Here is a 16,530-nt window from a genome sequence, read left to right as displayed (position 1 = left end):
AAGTTTTAGGTCTTTTAATCGGTACTGTAACATGTTTTCGCTGTTCAATGGCCGACTTATTTTTTGTCTATGAAAGTGAAGTGATAACATTACAGTTCCGGCGATAATTACTTCGTGTTACGGGTAAATCAAACAAATGTCTGTAAGCATTTAAATGAAAAATTATTATAATTTATATATTAATAATGTTTTCACCTAAATTTATTAATTTGTATTCGCTCTATTACGGCATGCTCATGATAGCTAAAGGAACTTCAACCAATAGGTTTAAAATAAATGACTAATCCTGTAACCCTATTTGGAAAGTTATATATGGGTCGGGCTACTAAACAATAGTTTTAATGTTATGAAAGAAGTCCGTGTATATACAAGTGTGGTGATATTAATTCTTGATACAGCGAGAAGTCAATTGAAATGGTCTAATGCATCTAACAATATCAGCGTATGTTGTTATACTAGGCCATATTGTTTTACCTCGTGGCGAGATTTCCATTTGAATGGTTGCAAATAGACCTTGGCTGTGTTATGAGATTTGTCAATACAACTTTCAATGTCTGTTTTGCATTTTTGTCAGTTTCGCATTTTTTGTTAAGCCAAACCAGTGTTAACATTTGTTTTTGCATTTAGATGTATTCTTTTTTTTGTATACAAAATATAGTGTGTTCATAAAATAAGCATGGGGAGGTTACACTCAAAAGAATTCTGTTTTCTTTCAAATGCAGAAAGAGCACATGTTTTGTTACTAAAAATAGGTTAGTCGCATTTCGGTAAAATTCAGTCATTGAAAAAAGACTGGGAGTAATTATGGTGACTTGTCTATCAACTGTTAAATGCTTGTAGACTGCTCTAGGTGTTTTACCATAACATAATCTAGCAAAATGTTAGAACTTATAAAAAGATACATTTTAAACTTGTGGTAGCCAGAACAAATGGTATACATATCCTTTTTATGTGAAATGTAAAAAATGCTCTAAATAAACTTAAAAAAATAGATGATAATAATTTAAAATGGCTCATTGTTTCCTTTTTTCAGCCGTGTGTGCAATAACACCCATGGTCTGATCCGAAAGTATGGCCTAAACATGTGCAGAAGATGCTTCAGAGAATATGCTGCAGATATTGGATTCAAGAAGGTTGACAATTCAAATTAATAATATTAGTTGTAGTGAAAAGACATTCTAAAGTTAATCTTCTTAAATATTAAAATGTTTAACAACACTGTGTTTTATTTGTTCACATCAGCCTTGTGTTTATAAATAATTTTGATTTTGGGGTAGTTTGTTGTGTTGTAAATTTGTAATGTTATAACTGTGTAAGTAAAATACAACACTCCTAATGAAGTGAAATTGAGATGCTTGTTGTTTTTTTCAGCTCGACTAGAGAGCTTTCAAGAAAGAAGGCCATGCTTTATTTCCCGCAGAAGAAGCCAGAAGTCTGACTTTATGTAGAAGCAAATAAATTATGGGCTTCTGATTCTTACAGTGTTGCGTTGTTGTGTCACAATTCAAATATTACAATATTAACCATTTTTGGGGTCATATCAACAATTAAAATAAATCTTAAATGTGTTAGCACCCATGCTAAAGTGCATCTCTCGCCATCATTGAACTTCTCAGTACTGACATTGAAATTGTGCAGGTTCAGACGCACTTTTGCCAGATTTATAAAAAAAAGAAATGAAGGCTGCAAAACAAGAAGCAGAAATATTACGAATAATATATGGAAATTATCTCGATTAATAGTATAAAAACCTCTAGGAAAGAAACATGTGCTGGCAAATTGGCTAAAAGATTGGATAAACTTTCATAAAGGGAAATGAATAGATACGAATTTGCTGCTGCAGCTATCATTAAAAAAGTATATTTATATTTTAGAAGCAAGGGACTTTAAATACACTGAAGTTGGAATTGAATTGTTTGCATATAAAAAATGACACTGGCTTATCGTGAACACCTTACGTTTTTATAAGAAATGCTTTTTATGCCCCCAGTAGGGTGGCATATAGTCTGTCTGTCCATCCGTCCGAAAACTTGAACATTGGCCATAACTTTTGCAATACTGAAGATAGCAACTTGATATTTGGCATGCAAGTGTTCATGGAGCTGCACATTTTTAGTGGTGAAAGGTCAAGAGTAAAAAAAATCAATCCAAGGGAAGTAATTAGCTTTAAAAGGGAGATAGTTTCTAAATCTGCCAAATGATGTATTGAAAATTTATTTCAAACTCACAATAGGGGGCTTTGTGTTTCTGACAAACACATAATTTTATCTTGTTTTATGCAATCTTTATTATTCACCCAAAACTTGATTGGCAAAGGAGTACACGCACGACTTCTGGGATAGTTCAACAGCACTTGTTAATCCTTAAATTTACAACACTTATGGTTTATATTTGCAAGTTCAGATATGGTTGTTACACACAGATATTACACTACATGGGTTCACTGACATTGTCTTTATCCTATGCATTAGAACTCCAAATTGTGTACAGGGCTACAGGCAGATTATAAATTTTAAAATTGAGTCTATTCTTAAATATTCACCTTATCATGAAACATTTAAGATCATTTTAATGATTGACAATAATGTGAATATCTTTCTTATACAAAAACTGAAACATAAGCATGTATACATGTAATTGTTTAATTCAAATAATACAGAATTTTAACAAAAGCAATTAAAGGTCATAGACTACAGACAGATTGCAAGATAACTCCCATTAACATGGATCAAAACTTAAATTTTTGCCTAATCAAACATGTCATTGATTACAAGTAACCCTTTCAGACTTGGAAGCAAAGTGAAAATGGCTATGTGCAAACATCATAAAACCAGAGTAACTCGCAGTCTGTTCAGGATTTATGCGGTTTGCTGCTCTTCAGTATCTAAGGTTTGGAAATGAAGCTTTCAAGTTAGAATCTAGTAAGAAAGGTCTCTAGATTGAATTTTCGAAGGGACTACAAATGCATCAAAATATGTATATAAGTGGTAAAGGGTTAAATGTTCAAGTAAAAGTAATAATCTGACATATTGACCTAATTATCAACTCTATATGACCCAGTTTCCATCGCATATCGAACATTACTGGCTCAAACATGTTAACCCAGTTTCATAGAAATTGGGCAGAAGATGTTGCCTAATAAGTTTTAACAAGCAATTCTCATTATTTGGCTAGGTGCATTAGTTTTTGACATGACCAATTTAATTATGTGGCATAAGTATAGTCTGAGCAGGTTTAACATGAGATTTTGCAATAAATGTTGCAAATGAGTCCTCGTAAGCTTTTTAACAAAAAAATGACATAGATTTTGACCCCACATGATCCAGTTTCAAACATCTCTTTGATATCATTTGAACACATGTTTTGACAAACTTTCATGAAGATTGGACAATAAATAAGGTGTCTAAGAGTGTTTTCAAGCATTTTTCTTGAATTTGATTCTGTGACCTAGTTTTTGAACCATGTAAGCCATTTGTGAACTTGGCCAAGGTATAATTAAGACGAATGTCTTGACCAAGTTTGATTAAGATTGGTACTAAATGCGGCCTCTAAAATGTACATAAGGCAAATGTTTGTGATTCATGACGAACAAACAACAAAAGGCGCTCACACATACTCAATATGAGTATGTTGCACTCCTGCAAATGAAGAAATAAGCATTCTGAAGTATACTTTACTTAATTGTGCATGGAAAAAATCTAGACATATTCCAGAAAATAATGCAGGATACATTTTATTTCAAAAGATTTAGAAACAGGAGCCGCAAGAACCCTCCCCTTGAAAAGGTGTCAAATAAAGAACTTGGGACGGAAAGAACTCGTGCCTCATTAATCTGTTTGTAAATACATATTTAATGTTTTCTTAATGGAAATTAGTAATAAACAAAAGATTGCAAAGCAATATGGTCCCTTACCATTGAGACTCCACCATTGTCAGTATTTTTTTATATATTTGTTGTCGTAGAAACCAGAATTCTTGACATAGGAACAAAAGGAATTGACGTGCATAATCTCCATATTGCCATCTGTCCATGTTTCATGAAAAAATATGAAGAACTTTTTAAATTATCGCAGGATCCAGAAAAGTGTGACAGACAGAGTGAAAACCATAAGTCCCCTCCGGTTTCACCGGTAGTGGACAATAAATGATGATAAGTTTGAGAAACTCAAAACAACTTTATAGTCAATGCTACCAGAATTTATTTCCTATTCTTATTAAGGTGGCATATGGAAAACATCTGCATAGAATGATGCAAGTATTTAATGCTTCTGACTGCCGAATGTAAGTATAATAAAATTGGCTTGAATAACCCTTTCCCACTCGGAAGCAAAGTACACATGGCTATGTGCAAATAGCATAAAACCAGAACAGCCTGTAAGTAACTCGCAGTCTGTTCAGGTTTTATGCTGTTTGCTGTTCATCAGTATCTAAGGATTGGAAATAAAGACTAAACTTGAATTAAGAAAGGTCTTTAATTAAATTTTCTTAGTGGTAAAGGGTTAAAAAAAGCATGATTGCACATTAAATGAAAAAGTGTGACACATGAGAAATGATGATTACGCACAAAAAACTTAATTCCTTGCAGAATTGTCCAAATGATGTCTAAATCAGTTGTATGGAATTAAAGTCCAAAGTGTTACGGCATCTCGCGTTCAATTGTCAAGAAAATCATCTAGCCAATCTTCCAAGTTTTTACTGGGCGCCGGGTCATTACCTGAAAGAAAGAAACAGATGTTGTTCATCATAGTCAATGTCTGCCTTTTATTTGGGATTTTTCCTCCATGGTGATTAAATTTCCACCATGTTAAACAGATCATCATGCAGAACTTCTTGCCTTATGGGCAAATTGAATTTGTAAAAAAGCACACTTGCGAGGAATTAATTCATTGAGAACTATTGTATAAAAGTATATACATTGTATTATGCTTCTGAATTTTAAGTTGAGACAAAAATCTGTCTATGCTGGGCTTTATAATACCATTTAACACACATCTCATACTCTGTACCACCAAATAAGGGCGCCATTTGCTAATAAATAGAAAATTAATATTTAGTTTTCTTAAAGATCATATAAACTAGAGCTATATAGCCAAATGTAATATATCTATTGCCATCTGATACAAAACAGTGAAATAAATGGAAAAATAAAAGACCTTTATAAATAGTAATATGAATTTTCATATTTAAAATGGGCCTTTAAGTGGTCATCTGGGCCATCATTGAGAATCTTACAAATCTACACAGAAGTTTTTACTTCAAAAAGGTAAATTCATTATTAATATGTTCTTCAACTAAGGGAAATGTTAAAGATAATAATACAAATGAAGACACATACTGAACTAAACTTGAAATTGATAATTGTGCACATATTGAACGTTGAGTGTTAACAAGGTAAATGTTGCTGACAAACAATGGACAAAAAGGGATCATAAAAGCTCATGTGAACAAAAAATTGACAAAAGATAATAATTCTGCAAAAACGTATTGAAGTCAAACTTTATTGTTTAAAATCATCTGCACATTAAGGTCATTTATATGTGAAAATTTGAAAAACAAGTTTGAAAACAAACTTTTGGGATCTTAATTCAACAGTTGGAAAAGGCAATAATTCTGCCATAATTTATCGCAGCCAAATTGTTTTCTTTTCATTATCTACACATTAAGGTCACGAAATAGTGAAAGTTTGAGTAACATTAATTTATAAGTTTAAGAGGAGTTGACAACACAAGTTTTGAGTTGTATGGATAGGAACACATGGATAAGTGTGCACAATGTTTAACGAATGCCTTCCACTCTGTGAGCGGGAATACAAATGGATTTTAAGTTGATATCAATGTCAATAAAATAACAGCATACACATGCATACATTGTTGTGGTTTATTTTAATTGATAACATTGGATGTGGGAGATATTTTATGAAATCAAAAGTTCCTTTAGATAGTTTAAAAATATGTTTGTATCCCCTTTACGACCAATGCAAAGGAATTGGCAGGAGCCCCATTTTGTTCAGAGGAACTCCCAAGTTAAAGAATTTTTTTATCAGATTAAGAAAAGGTCGATTGACATGGGATTCTAGCAAATCTCTACCCAATCGTGATTCCTGTCACATGTTTACCACTGAATAAAGGCAATAGCACATCTACTGTAACAAACATGACAGACCATGCCATGTGTGTGTCTGTGAGGGGACACATTAAACTCTGTGCTATTTATTTTTATCTAATGGAAAAATTTGGTTTCTCTACATTACTTGCTTTAATAATGAGTAATTGTAAGGTAAATATATACGAATTCACTTCAACAGTATGTGATTTAATATTATATGTGACTTCGATAATAACAACAAAACATAACAGAACCGGTAAATATTTTTGCTGGCTAGTTTTGTTGATTACACCTCGTCAAGTGCAAAAGACTAAGACTTTGCATATTTATACTGTGAATGAATCATACTATGAGGTAAGAAAAAGACTTGTCAAGAATTTTCAAACATAAAATTTGGTCAGGGAATTAATTTATTTGATCAATATTTATAGAAGGTAATAGTAGAATGGTAATGCAATTTTGTCACAGATAATTTTTATTGATAATTAATACTCCAATAGTTTCACCAAAAGAGTGAGTGTCTCTTTAAAAAAAACAACAAGAGATGTGTTTGTCAGAAACACAATGCCTCCTACTGCGCCTCTTTGATTTATTAATTATTTTTTATCATTTGGCAGGTACAGATAATTTTCTCCCTTTGAAGCTAATTACTTTCCGCGGATTAGTTTTTTTGACCTTGAAGGATGACCTTGACCTTTCACCACTCAAAATGTGCAGCTCCATGAGATACACATGCATGCCAAATATAAAGTTGCTATCTGAAGGGACATAGAAGTTTTGAACATTTTTCGAAACCTAAACGCAGAAACCTTAACGCAAAGTGTGATGGAAAAAGGGCATAAGATTACTTTTTTAATCAAAACATGGAACAAAAGCATTTGAGTTGTGCTCTGTGAAAAGGGGGTTTAATGCATGTGAGCCGTGGTGGTGTAAGTGGTGTGTAGCCTATTAAGCCCCATGGAATGTTCCTGGCTGGGTGACATTGGTAGAAAGATAAAAAGCGGCCTCGAAAAGGTGTGAACTGAAATCAAGAACGCCGGGCAGAAGGTTATTAACTACATGGAATCCAAAGTCTGCGAGGTACAAGCACTCATTACAGAGTTAGCTTCTCTAGTCAGTCTGCACAGGCTAATCAGGTCGACACTCTCCGCCTTAACTTGTTTTTGCTAAGAAGAAACTTTCTTGAAATGAAAAATATCATAAAAGTGGGAAGTGTTGTCCCTGATAAGCCTGTGTGACTGCACAGGCTAAACTGGGACAACACTTTACTCACATGCATTAAACCCCTTTTTCATAGAGCACTGCCCATTTCTATAAAACATAGCATCCATACCTGTTTTCTGTGATGATATCTGTCCATTCGGTACAGAAGTTTTCTGCACAGTTTCTTCTAATCCAGTACTTATTTTTTCACTATTACATGTAACTGTCTTTGAGTCTTCATTGTCATTTAGTAACGCATCTATGTCTTGCTCCAAATCTAAAATTTCTTTCGTTTTCTTATTACTGGCATTGTAATTTGGTGCCAAGTCCACAGTCACAGGTGAGACATCTTTGTGCTGTTTTCTAGATGATTGTTCATCTGCAAAAGATTTCTTCTTTGTAACCGATTCTATTTTAGGAACAGTGGATTGTTCGCTAAGTTTATCATATTTGTCTTTGGATCGCTCAGCAAAGGTTCTCATTTCCGCCAATTGTTCATCCTGCAAAGTGCAATATGAATTTGAATATGACTATCTGTTGAAAAAATATTGAGAAGATAAAACTAGAACTGTCACTGTCGTGACTGACACCCCTTTGCATGCCACTTTGTCAAGGGGCATTAGAATTCCAGTTTTAAAAACTGGTTATAAAAAGTTGCAGGCTTTTTTAATTCAATTTGCAACTTTATACCATGTATTAAAGTCAAGATATGGACACAGCATGAACATTAACAGGAGAAACCACTGTAGATTTATGAAGTCATGGTTCTTATGCAAAGCACTTCCCATCATTGAGATCATTCAAACTATGAAAATGTCAAGTGGATATTTTGAATAGTTTGCCAGATATGCCCCATTTAGCATTTAAACGTGATACATTAAAATAGGGCAATAACTCTTATTCCAGAGAAACAAACTAAAATCAATGTTCATGTAAATTAATACATTCATATTTTATAACAACATCTGGTTAAAAGCTAAAACATTTAATTGCAAAACTTATAAAGGCCTTCAGTGCATAAAAATAAACATACACCGAACCAATTAGAAAGTGATTCATACTGAAAACAAATCCTGATTGAGACCAAGTCTCTCCTGGAGTGGAACGCAGTCCAAGGCCTGTGCCAAATCTTGGAGATCCAATGCCATAAGGTTGTCAGTTGCCTCCCCTTCTACACTGGCCCAGTCTTCCTCGCCCTTAAACCGGAACAGAGCCGCTGACCCGCCTGCTTATGATAAAATAATAATAATTAATAAATGTGGGTAAATAGAAGGTATTATTATTTATTTCCTTTCAGAGTGATAAGTTATATCAAAAGGGACATAATGAGGGAAAGAAATTAAATTTTCATTTTCGACTTAGCATTTCAAACAAGTGGGTCATAATGACCCTAAGGCGCTTACCCGAGTTCACAGACACAAATTGCTGATGAGTTGACCTAGTTCTCTACCACATTTCATTCAAACATGGCCTTCATATAGTCAAAATAAGCATTCTGACCAAGTTTTATCATAATTAATTCATAAATATGGTATCTAGAGTGATACATGTAACAAGGCTTAACATTTAACCATGTGATTAGGCTTTCGGGTGCACATGAACCAAATTCAAGATCAGGCAAGATTTAGCCAATATAAACACTCTTACTAAGATTCATTTAGACTTTGACCTCAAGAGTAGTAACAAGGTTTCTCTGAGATTTGACCTGGTGACCTAGATTTTGGATGCACATGACTCAGATTAAAACTCAGATATTGTCTAAATAAATATTCTTACCTGGCATGTTTCATCGCCACCTATTAATGTGGCTTCTCTTGTGGTTACAAGTTTTTTTATAAGATTTAACCTAGTATTTAGACACACATGACCAAGATTAACAAGTTTTTACAATAGACATATAAGGAAAAATGCACCGCCCCCTGGTGGCCATGTTTTTCAACCAACTGGAACAATTTTTTAAATTGTCCAAGATATCATTGGGACAAATCTTCTGACCAAGTTTCATGAAGATCAGACAATAAACGTGACATCTAGAGTGTTTTAATATAGCAATATAGTCATACAAGAGGGCCTCAAAGGCCCAAAGTCGCTCACCTGAGATTCAAAGGAACTGACCTGTTCTGTGCAGCCCAAGATGTCATTAGAACAAAATGTTCTTACCAACTTTCATGACTAGTGAACACCCTGGCAGCCACGTTTTTCAACAGACCAGAACCATTTTTATACACATGATTGACATCAAAGATATCATATAAACAAATAAACTGACAAAGTTTCATGAAGATTCATAAGTCCATATAAGGAAAAATGCCCCGCCCACGGGTGGCCATGTTTTTCAAGCAACTGGGACCATTTTTGAACTTGTCCAAAATATCATAGGGACAAATCTTCTGACAAAGTTTCATGATGATCGTACAATAAATATGGCTTCTAGAGTGTTAACAAGGTTTTACTAAAGCATGATATATAGCCATATGCCCCGCACCCTGCAGCGCCCTCACACTTCTTTGGGGGAAGGGGTCCGCAGCCCTTACGAGGGGGAATTTTCGCGGCGTTTTCCTTTTTGGGGGATTTTTTTACTTACTCTCTCATTATTACATTTGTACATGTTTGCACTATATTCATTGCATTTTTCATAATTTAGTATGTTTGCAAAGATTAAATTGAAATAGAATGGAGATATAATAATCATGAGATACATCTTTCTATAAAAAAAAAAAAAATTTTTTTTTTTTTTTTAGGGGAAAGGGGAAAAAAGTATACTTTTCAGGTGGGGGACTGCCGCCGAATTTCGGCGGCAGATTTAATAGATTGAGGGCCCTGCCTTGGTGGCCATGTTTTTTAAGCAACTGAAACCATTTTCGAACTCATCCAAGATATCATTAGGAAAAATCTTCTGACCAAGTTACATGAAGATCGGAAAATAAATCTGGCCTCTAGAGTGTTAACAAGGTTTTACTATAGCCATATAAGGAAAAATGCCCCGCCCCCTGGAGGCCATGTTTTTCAACCAACCAGCATCATTTTTTAACTTGTCCATGATATTATTGGGATGAATCTTCTGACCAAGTTTCATGAAGATCGGACAATAAATGTGGCCTCTAGAGTGTTAACAAGATTTTACTATAGCCATATAAGGAAAAATGCCCCGCCCCTTGGCAGCCATGTTTTTTAAGCAAACGTAACCATTTTCAAACTCATCCAAGATATCATTGAGACCAATCTTTTGACCAAGTTGCATGAAGATTGGACAATAAATATGGCCTCTAAAGTGTTAACAAGGCAAATGTTGACGCCGCACGTAGCACAACAAACGACTGACAAAAGGCGATCACAAAAGCTCACCATGAGAAAAGTGTGCACAGGTGAGCTAAAAATGTTGCCTGTTAAGTGAAAATGAGCTCATCGCACACAGCACAATATTGGAAGTGGGCCATAGATTCATCATAATAGCTCACCTTAAGAACCGAGTGCTAAAGAGATCTAAAAAGTATATTTTACAAGCAAATTCATAGAATTGATATCCCCCGCCAATATGCTTCTGGACACAAAAGTTTTCTGGACGGATGGACAAGGCCAAAACAATATCCTCCTTCAGATAAAATTATAAGAGAAGGAAGGACAGACAAGTCAGCGACTATATGCTCTCCCTTGTTGGAGCACAAAATCTCTAACCTGTAATTTCTAAGTACAAAGATGTATACATAATTCTGGAAAAAATGCTGGTCAGTTTAGGGGTTTAGCTTAAGACATATGAAGCATTTGTGTAACCTTGACCCTTGATGTGAATCGTATGACCTTTCATGAAGTACATGTATATTGTTTGACATTGACCTTAACCCTAGACATGAACCTTGACCTTAACCCTAGACATGAATCTTACATATGACACACAGCAAGGAAGAAGATGGAGAAGAATTATGAAAGGTTATTACAGAATCCACTGATGCATAGTAAAATAATGGTTAAATAATATATATTTCTACAAATGTGTGACCTTTGATGTGTGACATTGACTTTGGTCAAAAACACATAGGTCTTGCACTGCCTGATAAATGAGAACAATTACATCAAGACATTTTGAGAATCCATTTTAGTATAGTAGAATCCTTACCAAATAAGGCAATCAATATGTGTGATTTTTACCTTTGTGTGTGCCCTTGACCATGACCCTAGCAACCTGGATCTTATATTTGACACTCAGCTAGATAATGGAGAACAATTGTGGACAGTTACATGTATTACAGAATCCCTTGATGCATAGTAAAGGTATGACTAAATAATGAATAATTCATCAAATTTGTGACCTTTGACCTCAATGTGTGACCTTGACCTTAGCCGCTAGGATTATGGGTGTTGAATGTGAAGCACCCCCAGATGATTGAGAACAACTATGGAAAGTTTCATGGCTCTGGCTCATGTGTTAATGGAGATACAGTAGCCTCTAAGCTTATATTAAAAAGCATTTTTTCCAGATACAAAGGGCCATAACTCTGTTATGAACAGAGGGTGTACAGTGCTATTTGGCATGCATCATCCTGTTATCCATATATATACTCATACAAAGTTTCAATGAAATCAAACAAAGCACTTCCAAGATATGGCTCCGGACACAAAATTTCCGAACGGACGGACAGGTGGGTTGGCAAGTTACATAATTATGCAGTGAATTATATAAGAGGATTTGAAAACATAAAAATAGGAACATATAAAGAGCTCTACGAACAATGTTAATTCAGATTTATCCATTCAATATTTTGTGCCACATACTTTGATTACTTTCATTATTTTACTCAACCCTATGATTTACCTGCTTGTGCAAATAGTTTGTTGAAGTCCTCTCCCCTTTGCATAGGTATTTCCTCTTCATCGGACAATATTTCGTCATATCTACTCCAATTACTCTCAATCTTTCTGCGACTAAACTTTCTAATTTCATCCTCACTTTTACTGTCTTCATCACTGTGTGAGGCTTTTGGCTCCTGAAATTATATATATAAGCTGAAAACTGGGCTTAATTCATGTGCTTAACTTATCCTCCACACAGCTTTTAAGAGCCGACACTATCTGCTTTTATGGTATTTTTTATTTAAACAAGTTGACAACAAACAATTTAACGCAAACTATGGCTCATAATGAAAATAAATGTCCATGTAACAAGAATTAAACATGCAGGACTTGTTTATTCATCACCTTCAGTCATTTTAGAATTACTTAGATTGGGAATCCTGAATAGACAAATAATGTTTGGCTGATTTTTCTTTTTTGAGCTAAAATTCTAGCAACTTTTTATCTGTTAATTGAGCGCTATACACTAGATTTATGAACAAGTAACCAGTACAGCGGAAATAGAAGACTTCATTGGCATTAATTTCTTCTGAGTGTGACCTCAATACTGTAAGCCCCAAAGGATTTTTATGATTAGAAACAATGTTAGTTTTTTGGGACTTAAATGCTTAAAAAAAGCAGGACACAGAGGTAAAAATGTTTCTGTTTTACATAATTATATTGTTGGGTGTTTTCCCCATGTGGAATTGTGTCTGCAATTATCAACAACAAGCAAATTCGATGAATTGATATCCCCGCCAATACGCTTCTAGACACAAAAGTTTCTGGACGGATGGACAACGCCCTTTGACCTCAATGTGTGACCTTGACCATAGCCCCTAGGATTATGGGTGTTGAATGTGAAGCACCCCCAGATGATTGAGAACAACGATTGCAAGTTTGATGGCTCTGGCTCATGTGTAAATGGAGATTAAGCTTATATTAAAAAGCATTTTTCAAGATACAAAGGGCCATAACTCCGTTATTAACAGATGGTGTACAATGCCATTTGGCGTGCATCATGCTCTTATCCATATATATATATATATACTCATACCAAGTTTCAATGAAATCATACAAAGCACTTCCAAGATATGGCTCTGGACGGATGGACGGACAGACAGACAAAGCCAAACCAATATCCATCCGCCTATGGCGGGGGATAATAAATAGCTTTGTTATCTATTCAAATCAAAAGCAACTGTAAGATAAATATATGGTGAATCAAATAAACAAACAAACAAACAAGAGGTCCTAAAAGGCCAAAAGTCGCTCACCTGAGATACAAAGGAACTGACCTGTTCTGTCAGGCCCAATTATAATAAGAACAAATGGTCTGACCAAGTTTCATAAAGATTGAACTATGAATGTGACTTTAAGTCAGTGTTAACAAGGTTTAACTATGTTTTACTGTGGCCATACAAGTAAAAATGCCCCACCACCTAGTGGCGATGCTTTGCAACACACCGGAACCATTTCCAAATTAATCAATGATATCATTACACAAAAATGTTCTGACCAAGTACAATAAAGACTGGACTATAAATGTGACTTTAAGTGTTACTAATTAAGGTTTTACTATAGCCATATACGGAAAAATGTCCCACTCCCGAGTGGCAAGGGTTTTCAAAACCGGAACCATTTTTAAACTCATCTAAAATATCATTAGAACAAAATTAATGTTCTGACCAAGTTTCATGAATATTGGACAATAAATGTGATTTTTAGCCATAAACAAAGTTTAACTATAGCCATATAAGGAAAAATGCCCGCCCCCCCTGGCAGCATTTTTTTCAACCATTTTAACTGGAACCATTTCAGACCTCATTTAAGACATCATCGAGACAAATATCTTACCAAGTTTCATTAAAATCAGAAAATAAACGTGGACTCCAGAGTGTTAAAAAGCTAGCGGCAATGTTTTTCAACCAACCAGAACCATTTCCAAACTTGTCCAAGATATCATTTGGACAAATTTTCTGACAAAGTTTCATGAAGATCAGACAATACATGTGAGCTCTTTAGAATAACAAGGTTTTACTACAGCCTTGTAAGAAAAAATGCCCTGCCCCCTGGCAGCCTTTTTTTTTTAAACCAAACAATACCATTTTAGACCTCATCCAAGATATCATTGAAACAAATATTCTGACCAAGTTTCATGAAGATCAGACAATAAATGTGGGCTCTAGAGTGATAACAAGGTTTTACTATAGCCATAGAAAGAAAAATGCCCTGCTCCCTGGCGGCCATGTATTTCAACCAACTGGTGCCATTTTCTAACTTGTCCAAGATATTATTTGGACAAATCTTCTGACCAAAGTTTCATGAAGTCTGGACAATAAATGTAGCCTCTAGAGTGTTAACAAGGCAAATGTTGGCGACTCACAGAGCACGACAGACAAAGGCGCATGATTGAACACATTGCGCTCAGGTGAGCTAAAAAGCATATAAAAGCATTTCAGCACACAACAATATGTATAAACCTATATTACTTTTTTTAAATAATTTAAGAAATTTAGAGAAATAATTCAAAACTATTATTGTTCTGTTCTACTTTTTAGAATAAACAATGATATTAACCAAAATGAGATAATAACTGCAAAGAGAGATACCATAGTAAGGCACTCTGATTATTGATTTATGGTAATGCCGTCCTTCTTTTGAAATCACGTGCCCCCAGGAATTTTAAAAGGGCATGTGCAAGATGGTGTCTGCTTTTGAAAACCTGACAATGCAAATGCTGTGATTTTGAAAATATCAGTCAAAACCAGACATTATGATGACCTGCAACTTATAATGTTAAGTTGGTGCAATACTTATCAATAAAGAATCAATCAGACTGTCTGATTGTTTAAAGTCTAGATTCTATATGTAACTGAATATAATATACAAGTATCACAGCATATCAATCAAAATGTGCTATTTCCCTTTTTGTTTTTGATTTTTTAAATCCTCATATCATAAATTATCCATAAGATGTAAAAATTTGATGTCAACCACAACAAGCACCATTCATTGAAAAGGCTTTTAAGTTTTATTTAACATCAAATTTGAAACAGCTAAGGGTCGTGAATAACATGCTGCACATAAGCTACTTGGTTGGTATTTACAATATTTACCTTAAGCAAGTTGAAACTGTAGTCAAAGAATATAAACATAACAACTACAATATTTTTAATACCACATCTAGCATTTACTTAGGCTCGATTGGTTATTGTCGGCTCGGGTACTACTTAAATTTACCCCGGGTACTTGTAAGTATACAAACATGTACCCAGGAATTCTAAGGCTTAATTGGTTGTTGGCGGCTATTTTTTTATATATTAATTATGTTCATATTTATTTCAATATTCTGTAAAATGGCCTCTTTATTATCGAAACTCCTGCTCAAAAAGCATGTTCAGGAAGGTTTTTTTTTCAAAGAGAATTTTGTTTGTATTCTGCAGTGCGTTAATCGACTTCGGACTTGTGGCGGGAATAATACTGACTCATGTACAGTTTAAATTGGCGGTTACGTGTTAGTATATTTTCTGTACCCAGGGTACATGTTAGTATACTAAAGAGTACCCAGGGTACATTTAAGTAGGACCCAAGCCGACAATGACCAATCGAGCTGTACTAAGCATATAGTCAGATTGTATTTGGTATTAATTTATATAAACTTGATAAATATATATTTATTGTGAAATTGTGTAAAATTGTTAACTTTTATGTTGATGCATGAATTTTAGCAGCCTGCAAGAAGAGTTGTGAGTATAATTTTTAATGTTATTACAATCACACTGTTATTTTTAAATAGCTTTAAAACAATTAAGCTTTTGCCCGTAAATAAGGTAGCACCTATAATCATATTAATATTAAAAAAGTATTGTTAGGGAGTTTTTTGTGGTGACTATCAATCAACTGTCTACTCCAAATAGGGTTTTTCGAATAACTCCCATAACTCTATGTTGCACAAAGTCAGAAAATATAAAGAGCGAGTTTTTAAATTATGGTTGCCAATACTAACAAGACACATTTCCTTGCAGAAATATCTGCATAAACTTGTCCATGGAGAAGTTAAGGCTTTTCATAATTCCATATATCCATTGTGGCCATAAGACAATACGATACAAATAATACTATGTAAGTGAGCACTGGTAAATTATAATGTCCGAATAACCTGTCCGAAATACAAAACAACTAACATTGTTTGGTTTTGTAACATTCGATTCCTTGCTTGACTCTGCACCATTATTTGGTGTTTTTTCATTCGACCAAGTTTTCTTTTTTTCGGAAGTATCCTTCTTTATACCGTGTTTTTTCTTATAAAGATCATTTTTACGTTTCTTGTGTTCGTCTGGACGCATTTTGTACGAACAGGTAAGTTTGATAACACCGTAAAATTAAGGTTAA

At 34.4% G+C, this 16,530-nt stretch overlaps 1 protein-coding gene across 2 annotated transcripts; it reads right to left on the bottom strand.

Annotated features, from left to right (window-relative positions):
- Positions 1-2,628: 2,628 nt before the first annotated feature.
- LOC127873280 (cell death regulator Aven-like) lies at positions 2,629-16,527 on the bottom strand. Of its 2 annotated transcripts, none has more exons than XM_052417060.1 (5): positions 16,323-16,527; positions 12,119-12,290; positions 8,370-8,536; positions 7,439-7,808; positions 2,629-4,714 (listed from the first exon to the last, which is right to left on the bottom strand). In XM_052417060.1, the coding sequence occupies exons 1-5, from the start codon at positions 16,482-16,484 to the stop codon at positions 4,653-4,655; spliced, it is 933 nt and encodes a 310-aa protein (XP_052273020.1). In that variant the 5' UTR covers positions 16,485-16,527; the 3' UTR covers positions 2,629-4,652. The 2 variants fall into 2 exon arrangements, with proteins under 2 accessions (XP_052273020.1, XP_052273021.1); XM_052417061.1 differs by having other exon boundaries at positions 8,370-8,533.
- Between the last annotated feature and the right edge of the window lie 3 nt (positions 16,528-16,530).

Source organism: Dreissena polymorpha, chromosome 3 (assembly GCF_020536995.1).
Source record: "Dreissena polymorpha isolate Duluth1 chromosome 3, UMN_Dpol_1.0, whole genome shotgun sequence".
In the NCBI taxonomy this organism is placed as follows: domain Eukaryota; kingdom Metazoa; phylum Mollusca; class Bivalvia; order Myida; family Dreissenidae; genus Dreissena; species Dreissena polymorpha.
The sequence above is the reverse complement of the archived record's forward strand: the minus strand, read 5'-3'. Positions and strand labels throughout refer to the sequence as shown.

What these genes read in the sequence shown, in the direction of transcription:
- LOC127873280 (XM_052417060.1), bottom strand. Translation starts at nt 16,484, where the DNA reads ATGCGTCCAGACGAACACAAGAAACGTAAAAATGATCTTTATAAGAAA. An exon ending in CAAACTATTTGCACAAGCAG is followed by an intron (nt 8,537 to 12,118) that starts GTAAATCATAGG and finishes TTTTATCATAAG; the next exon opens with CAGGCGGGTCAGCGGCTCTG. An exon ending in TCAATCAGGATTTGTTTTCA is followed by an intron (nt 7,809 to 8,369) that starts GTATGAATCACT and finishes TGCACTTTGCAG; the next exon opens with GATGAACAATTGGCGGAAAT.